This window comes from Tupaia chinensis, unplaced genomic scaffold (assembly GCF_000334495.1).
Source record: "Tupaia chinensis unplaced genomic scaffold, TupChi_1.0 Scaffold000313_1, whole genome shotgun sequence".
NCBI lineage: Eukaryota > Metazoa > Chordata > Mammalia > Scandentia > Tupaiidae > Tupaia > Tupaia belangeri.
In genome coordinates this window covers 1,056,395-1,065,682 of record NW_006159806.1, presented here as the reverse complement: position 1 = coordinate 1,065,682, position 9,288 = coordinate 1,056,395, and the positions used below count along the sequence as shown (strand labels likewise).

Genomic DNA, 9,288 nt, shown 5'->3' with positions numbered 1-9,288 from the left:
CAGTGTGGCCATACCACCTGGGGGGGGGGGTGATTTCTCACTTTCTTTCTGTCTCTCGTCTCTCTTTCTGGCGAGCGCACGTGCCCTATAGCTAAAAACTTCTCCAAAAAAAAAAAGAATCTAATAGAATTCTTAGAGATGAAGGCTGTTATGCAGGAAATCAAAACCTCCCTGGAAAGTATTAAAAGCAGATTAGGTCATGCAGAAGATTGAATCTCTGATGTAGAAGATAGAATCTCTGACCTAGAAAAATTCACCAGAAATACTGAGAAAATAACCTCCCCCAAATGAGAATAATATGTAATAATTGTATAATAATATACCATTAAACACCCAAACATCTGGATAATCAGTATCCCGGAAGGTGAAGAAACTAATAAGGGCATTGATAATCTAGTCCATGAAATCCTGCAAGAAAACTTTCCAAACCTAGAGACGCACTCAAATACCCAGACCTAAGAAATGCAAAGGCTTCCATATAGAATCAACCCAAGAAGATCTTCTCCAAGGCACATCATAGCCAGATTGGTCAAAACCACAGGGACAAGATACTAAAATTGGCAAGAGAGAAACATCAAGTTACTTTCAAAGGCTATCCCATCAGGCTACTATCGGACCTCTCACTGGAAACAATGTGAGCAAGGAAAGAATGTGAAAATATATTCAAAGAGTTAAGTGAAAAACAATTTCAACCAAGAATACTATACCCAGCAAGATTATCCTTCATATGGGAAAAAAGACATAAACACTCTCAGATAAACAAAACCTGAAAGAATTTATCAACACCAGTCCAGCTCTCCAAGAGGTGCTGAAGGGAGTGCTATGCCAGGAAAACTAAAGTCAGTCACACAGAAATAAGAGTACAAAAAACAACCAAGAAAATGGCCAGCCTAATGGTAGGGACCAAGTCTGGAGTTGAATGTTAACGTCCAGAGTTTAAATGGAAAAATCAGACCACAAGTAACACTGAAAATTCAATAGAAGAGAGATTAATTACATGAGACTGAACTAGTGAAATAGAATTTTATGACTTTTGATTAAAACATTACTGATTTTCTTCTGTGCTTTGTTTTCCATATTTAAAGATTTTTGTCTTCTCTTGAACTGCTGATAGTTTCATCTACCTACTGTTTGAACTGAATCCTAACCTTTTCCTGGCTTTAAGTCTTAAACAAATTTCTCTAATACTTTTTGATTTTGACCTATTAAAACTGAAATTGTTTTTTCTAAATTAAAAGAATATACCTATTTACTACTTACTACTAGCTAAGCTTTAGCTTAGCTTTACCTCCTTTAGCTTCTCATCTATAAGAGTTAAAATATATACTACTGAACATGCACATAGAACCTTCCTGATCAAGCCCACTGGTTCCCAACTGGGAGCAGTACTGTTCTCCAAAGGGGCCTTTTGAAAACATTACAGGTGTTGTGATTATTGTGATTATTATTATTTAGCTAAAGCTAAAGCTAAGTATCTACTGACTACAGTAAGTAAAGTACCTATTTACTTACTACTTACTATTTATTTACTTACTACAGTAAGCCCCAGCTAGGTGCTACTTTATAGTATGTTCATTTTACTGAGGTTTATGCCTAAAGTCAGACATGTGCTCATAGATATGTATATACCAGGTGTGTTTGCTACTGAAAGTATTTAGATTGATTACGATCTTTACAAATCAAAATGTGGGGGAGGGAGGAAGGCATGGAAAGCAACTGTAGACACCAGAGACAGTGTGGGAAGAGGGTGGGAAATGGCAGAAGGTGAGAGGTAGAGAATGGGGGGGGGGCAAAATATATAAAAAACAAGAAATGGAAAAGTATTATTGACAATAACATGTATCATAATATCCCTGATTGAGCCAATATACAGTCTTCCTGGAAAATCTCATTCACTGTATTGATGTACAGTGAATGAATATAAATAATTTTTAATAAATATAAAATAAATATGCCTAGTCCCCACCCACTCCCGGTCTCTCAGAGTGGCCCCACATAAGGTCAATTTTTCCATCTCTTATTTAGACCCCTAACCACCTCATTATAAAGATGTTTTTAAAAATAATATGCCCCAAGCTATATTATGAAGTCAGATAATAACAAGAACAACTCTAGTTCCCCATCGCAATAATCACAACACCTGTAATGTTTTCAAAAGGCCCCTTTGGAGAACAGTACTGCTCCCAGTTGGGAACCAGTGGGCTTGAACAGGAAGGTTCTATGTGCATGTTCAGTAGTATATATTTTAACTCTTATAGATAAGAAGCTAAAGGAGGACTCTTAGCCTCAAATCTGTTCTAGAAAGCTCCCCTGGTGGCAGGGAGGCCATGGGAGAGTGCTACAGTACTCCAGATACAAGATGTCTCTGTGTGGGGTGGGGATAGGGATAGGTGTTACTGGGCAGCAAACAAAGGAGGGTCAGACTGGATGGGAGGAGACACTAGGCTGCCTTATTTTGGACCCACTGGGTTGGAAATGCCTACGCAACTTGAAGTAGAGAAAGACATGGACGTGACTGGAGCCCAAGAGAGCTAGACCTGTGAACACATATGTGAATCACTTACCTGGAAATGGAAGTCAAATCCCTGGAACTGATAAGATACCAAAGAAGAATGTGAAGAGACACAAGACAGGGAATCTTGGGAAGCAAAGATTGGAACCAAGAGCACCTCACACCCATTCATGACAAGAGGAGCAGAAAAGGAGAGAGTCGTAATCTTAGGAAGAGAGAAAAGACTAAACGTCGGGAAGCACACTGCTCAGATGTGGACAAGAACAGTGGTTTGAAGCTGAGAAAATTAACTGCAATCACCTGAGCTGTGACTTTTAGTGTCCTTTAAAAGGTTAATTAGTCAATTAGACAAAGTTCAGTTGCTTTTATCATCAATCCTTCAAAGAACAGCCTTAAGAGAAGGTCTGAAATGTAAAGCAAAAACCAAAATATATTAACCCAGGACTAATAAAAACAAATTAAAGGATAGTCTAGCTATACCTTTACATCCACAACGTTCAAAATATAAATGTTGAGATCGAGTTGAAAGTTCTTTAAAAAGTACTTTCACATTAAAGAAAGGTAGACTAAAAAAGAGAAAAAAAAGTTTTATCTACAACTTTTCAAAAAAGCAGTCATTTAACCAATACTGAGCACTTCCTACATGTCATGTCTCTGGCTAGAATGATGGGTAAACTGCTCAGAGCTCTGACAGATGTGTATGAATGGAACACAGAGGAGGGGACCAAGCTCTGCCACAGCTCTGGTCCTTTCACTGCCTGTAACCATCACAGCTCTTCTCATTGCTTTCTACTCTCCAAGTCACTACAGTGAAGAGCCCCTGCTCCAACATGCCAGACCTCGTTGTTCACATGTCAGCTACTTTGATGTGGCCTGTGGCTAGGCCTCAAAAACAACGAAAACAAAGCCAAGAGCTTGTTAAATACCAAGAAATATGTACAACAGACACCTCACCCTATTACACCTCCAGCCTCAGGGAGACACAGAGAAGCAGGTGATTCAGGAATAGGGTGAGTAACAGGGTGAGCCTTGGGAACAGTCTGGGGACTCCTGATAAAGATTATGTTTTATACTCTGGCCCCTAAAAGTATAGTCATTATTTCCTTTAAGGCTCAGTTCAATTACCTTCCTCCTCTACTTCCCTCTCACTTCCACTGTCAACACTACAAAGGAGCAGGAATATACTTTTTATAATGTTTTAGATATACCATACAATAAAGTGAATTATACTTTTTTAATTTCCTAAATCTTACAATTAAGGGAAAGATTTTGTATCTCTAGGAAATAGCACCAGGAGCATTCAGAATCAGGCCTATGTAAACGAGTTGTATTACACAAACATTTGCTCCCTGAAAGCTATACCTTTACAAAACCCTTAGTTCTTAAAAACAGCAATCTTAATGAAAGGAATATAGATTGATCTGATATAATTAAACCTTTAATGGGAGTGGGGAGAAGGGAATCCCACATTCAGTGAGGGTTTATGTCACAAATCTCTCCTGGGGCATTAGTCTGCAATTACTTGACTAACAAGCAAGATGGAAAAATGTTCCTTTGAACAGAGTCAGTATTTTTTTTAAGTATATACAACCTCCGATGCCTGTTTTCACAGGTTCATCATTAAGTATTCAGTATTCAGCTTGTATCCTGACCCACAAGAGAAAATAAGCAGGGTTCATGTCATTCTGGGAAGGAGTCTCCAGGAGTCTCAAATCTGGACAACAGAATAATGAGGAGCTCGTTGGGCCAGACCTGCCCTGCCTCCCCAGTACTTTCACCAATCACCCCAGCACTACTTCAGGTCTTCACACCCCCCAACTTTAAAAGCACAGGCTCTGACAGTTGTTACCACAGGCTGCCCAAGAAACCAAACCATTCGACAAACTCACCCATACTAATTGAGGATCCCTGGAAACCAGGCATTGCTATCTTCAGCTTTTTAATTGTGAGATTAAATATTTTCATACCTTTTAAAATAGTTACAGGTGGGGCCAGCAGGTGGCATAGATGTTAAGGCACTGGACTTCCACACAGCCGGACCTAAAGGGTTTAAGTCCCGGTACCACGGCCTTAAAACTCATGCAAGGCATGTGTATGTGTATGCCCAAGAGGGGAATGAAGAAGGGATTACAGTGTGGCCATACCCCCTGAGAGGAGAATTCTTTCTCTGTCTCTCTGGTGGGCGCATGCACTCTATAGTAAAAAATCTCTCTACAAAAAGAGTTATAGGGAACCAGCAGTTAGTGTAACGGCTATGTTGCTGGATTCCCACGTAGTCAACCATGGTTCACATCCCGGACCCGGTGGCTTAAAACTCACGCCGGGCGTGTGTGCAGGCGTGCCCAAGATCCCAAGAGGAGAATGGAGGAGAAGGGATTGCGGCGTGACCATCCCCTCTGGGGGGTGATTTCTCGCTTTCTGTCTCTATGTCTCTCTGACTGTCTGGCGAGCGCACGCGCCCTATAGTGAAAACCTCTCAAAAAACAAAAAAAAGTTATAGACAACATAGCAGGTGGGGATTTGGGGTAGTGGTGGAGAGGTAAAGAGGGTCTTCAGAAGTCTTACGAGGCTTTCTGGGCAAAACTGAAGATAGGAATTTGGTCATATTTATCCTTGGCATCTCATAACTGAGAAGATTATATTAGATTTTTGGTAAGTTTTTTGTTGAAGGAAAGAAGAATCCAACCACGTGTAGTACCCTGTGGAGATTGACATGACCATGCAGAAGGGAAGAAAGGGGTACACCCTGGGAAGAACCAGCCCCACTGCTGGGCAGTTAGAGGGAGCTCAGTAAGGTCTGCTAGATCTTGTTTCAGACTTCTCGGCCTCAGGGCAGAACCAGGCCTGCATCCTCACTTCCTCACACTTACTCTCTACATTACCCTCCTTCTGCACTCGGCCCCTAATAGCAAATTGTAGGGTTTCTAAACCTATTTTATTTACTTTACTATTTTATTTATTTTATTTTATTTACTGCTGATTTTTCCTATATTGTAAATCCTCATATGTGAGAACACATGCTCTTGTCTGCAGAGGTATGTGTGTTTCCTCCAATTCTAGTTTCCCAAGAGTCTGTACAAGGTGACACAGATGCAGATTCTGGAGCTGGTCTGCCTGATTTGACCCTCCGGCTCTGCAACTTCCCAGTTTTAAATTCTTTGCCAAGTTAGGCCAGCAGGTTGCATGGTGGTTTGGCGTGGACTCCCACATGGCTGACCACAGTTTGAGTCCTGAACCTGGCAGCTTGCTTTCTCACTTTCCCTCTCTCTCTCTCTCTCTCTGTCTCTCTCTGGTCAAATTAATAAATAAAGTTAAATAAAAAAATAAATCTTTGGCAAGTCACTTAATCCCTGTGCCTCTGCCTTGTGACCTGTGAAATGGGAGAAATAACAGGAACTACCCTCACAGGGTTGCTATGAGAAATACAGGAGTTATTAAGGGAGTTCAAACAATGCCTGATCTACAAGCACAAGCAATTCTTACTGAAAGCCAGTTCACTTTATATTACTTGATCTAAGAAAGAAAGAAAGAAAGAAAGAAAGAAAGAAAGAAAAGAAAAGAAAAGAAAAGTTACTGAAAGTCTCTTTATATTACTTGATCTAAGAAAGAAAGAAAGAAAGAAAGAGAAAAAAAAAGAAAAGAAAAGAAAAGAAAAGAAAAGAAAAGGGACTTTGAGTTCAGAGCAAAGCCACAACTAGAGGTGACCATCCTCCTTTTTCCAAATGTAATTAAGTGCATGGTCTGCATGGCCCTGCCAGAAGTTGAGCCCTTCAGTGTCATACTAACCCCTTCTCATCAATCCCTTACCCCACACACATGCCTCCTCTCATCTGCACCTCTCCTCAATGCTCCCCCAAGCCCAAATCCCTTCCACATCCTCCCAGTGTGCCTGTCTCTCTTAGCTGGGAACGTCACCCATACAATCTTCTTCCTCTGTATTGCCCTCAATTCTCCTACTGTTCTTGGGCTAAATGTTGCCACTGTCCTGCAGATTCTCCTAACATCCTTCCAACTTTCTCATATATTTTGAGTTTATGAAGGGCAAAGACATGGATTTCTCCCCTACACCAAACAAAGCAGTATAATGTGCATAAAATAATTCATACAGTATTTACTGACTAGTTTCAAAGAAGGAAAAGGTGAACTTTAAAATTCTCTTCTGCTAATGCCTTAAAGATGTTCTCCTTGGTGTCAAACGAGTCACTTTTTAAAATTTTTAATTTAATTTATCACTAGGGAGAAAGAGAGGAAAAGTGAGAAAGCAAGCTGCCAGGTCCAGAACTTAAACCATGGTCGGCCATGTGGCAGTCCAGCACCTTAAACAACATGCCACCTGACAGCCCCAACCAGTAACATTTTGTGTATCTTTTTTGATCTAAGCCATCTTTTTCACACCTGAGTAATAGGGATTCATAAGTAAGGGTGCATTTATTTGTGGGAGGTGGTCCTAAAGAACTTACTTAATTTGAGTCTACATATCCCACAGACTGGGGCTAGGATGTGGGGAATGTATGCTCAGAACGTACAAATCTGCAGTATATAATCTGCTGTGTTATTGCCGTACTGGTGCTGTTTTAATTCTATTAACATTATTTCTTAATACTTCTTGGTTTTATCTAATAAATTAACAGTGTAGCACGTCATAATGACTTTTATCACATCTAATTTCTGTTCCAAAGCTACTGATACTCAAGATGTTTTTCAACACTAGTGTTAACATATTTGGATGATATTTTGAAAGCTGCAATAAAGATTTTAAATAAAAATGTCAAAATAATAAGGTAACTATCACCAAAATCTTTGAAGAAGTTTTATCAATGAGCTTTCATCTAATATAGACGAAGGTTAATAGGTATTTCTGTTTCAGAAAAGGTGCTACCACCAGGTAATAAAGCATGCTTGTAATTCAGTTGACCTGCTAGCTGTGAAAATATCAGACAACTAGATGCATAATTTGGGAGGAGGTGCCTGTTAAAATTTGGCATATAACGTGAAGTTTTTATTAATATTATTTATGTGTCATTAGTTGAAATTTGCATAATTTAACTTGCATATAATGGGATCACACTGTACTGGAAAATAGATTAGCTGGCTGCCTTTTCTCTTGCTTGGAGATTTAGAGCTTGAGAGCACTGGAGCACTGAAAGCAACATGGCACTCTCGGATCTACATGAACTGCATGCATTTATTCCAAAGAAAAGGTAGACTGCGGTGCTCTTGGAACCAAATCACAGTTAAGATGGGAACAGGCCTCTACATTAAGTATACTACCTATGTATATGTGTAAGTGCATGTGTGTGCATGTGCGTGCTTGTATGTAAAAGTGCAAAAAAATTCTCCAGTTGTTAAGCTATCCCAATTTTAAAGACTCAAGAAAAGACTTCATGTCATACTTTAATGATGTATTATGATGTATTAGAATTTTAAGGCATTTTCCTTGCTAGGAAAATGATCTTGTCTTTGATTACCTTTGTCAACACAAATACTCACAATTTGGCCATAATCAAGACTTTTTAATATTTTGTGTATGGAGCCACTGGGTGGTGTGATGGTTAAGGTGCTGGACTCCTAAATAGCCAAGCACAGTTTGAGTCCCAGAAGTGGTGGCTTGAAAAGCACACCAGGCGCATGTGCATGTGTGCCCAAAATCCCAGGAGGAGAATGGAGAAGGAACTGTGGCATGGCTATCCCTTTGGGGGGTGATTTCTCACTTTCCCTTTCTCTTTCTCTCCCTCCCCTCCACTCTCTAGCAAGCTCATGGGTCCTAAGGCAAAAACATGGGGGAAATATATACATATACATACATATGTGTGTGTGTGTATGTGTGTGTGATTCTGATTTACCATGTATATTATAGTATGGTGACCCAAAATATTGGACCTGCTTCTTTCTCTTCTGATGATTTCCAAAATGGTGCCTGGAGGCCGAAGGTCCTATCCTTACCTCTGGACTCCCAGTGAGCACAGCTGACAAGACTCAAGGTTTTACCTCTTCCTTATCTGTCTGTCCTATAGGAAAGGTATATGGCTGCATGACCAACCGGCAGCACGGATTACCTGCAGACCAGGAACCTATCAGAGATTATAACCCATAACTACTGTTCTTCAGTGTCTTCCAAATGCTCAGCTGAGAAACAATTTCTAAGATACACTTCATAGATGATATGAGACCTACCCATTCCTAGGATCAGAGTTCCAACAGAGTAGTTTGGCCTGCGGTATGTCTCATTAAACCAGTCCAGGGTTCATAATGTGAACTGGAACCTGTCTTTTAGGTGCAACGTACACTCCATGCAGCCAGGCCCCCGTTTCAGCCATGCTCATATACTTATCCATGTGCAGGCCCCTAGAGGTATTTGGGTGTAGGATTCCTATGCTAGACTAAATCTATCCCCCATGCAGCCAGGCCAGCAGAGCATTGGCTACTTAGACCCTGCTTCATTTCCTGAACAGCCTTTTATTTTTTTCAAGCACATCAACATACATGTTATTGTCAACAAATAATTTTCCATTTCTTGTTTCCTGTATGTTTTGCCCCCCCGCTTCCTTGATGCCCTATCTCTTACCCTCAGCCATCTCCCACTCTCTTCCCACACTGTCTCTGGTATCTATGTTTGCTTTCTATACTGTTTTACCCCCATTTTTTATTGAATTACTAAAGATCTTAATTAATCTAAATATTTTCATAGCAAACACAGCTGATAAATACATTTCCATGAACACAAGTCTAACTTTAAGCATCCTATAAAGTATCACCTAGCTGGGGCTATATATCTT

At 40.1% G+C, this 9,288-nt stretch overlaps 1 protein-coding gene across 1 annotated transcript in view; it reads right to left on the bottom strand.

The window, feature by feature from the left end:
- The window catches only part of HECA (HECA ribonucleoprotein granule regulator), a 107,729-nt gene that overhangs the window by 20,163 nt on the left and 78,278 nt on the right, over positions 1-9,288 (bottom strand). Inside the window, exon 10 of the mRNA XM_006151097.1 lies at positions 2,565-2,591. Coding sequence (XP_006151159.1) covers positions 2,565-2,591 — 27 coding nt within the window. The remainder of the gene's footprint in view (positions 1-2,564; positions 2,592-9,288) is intronic.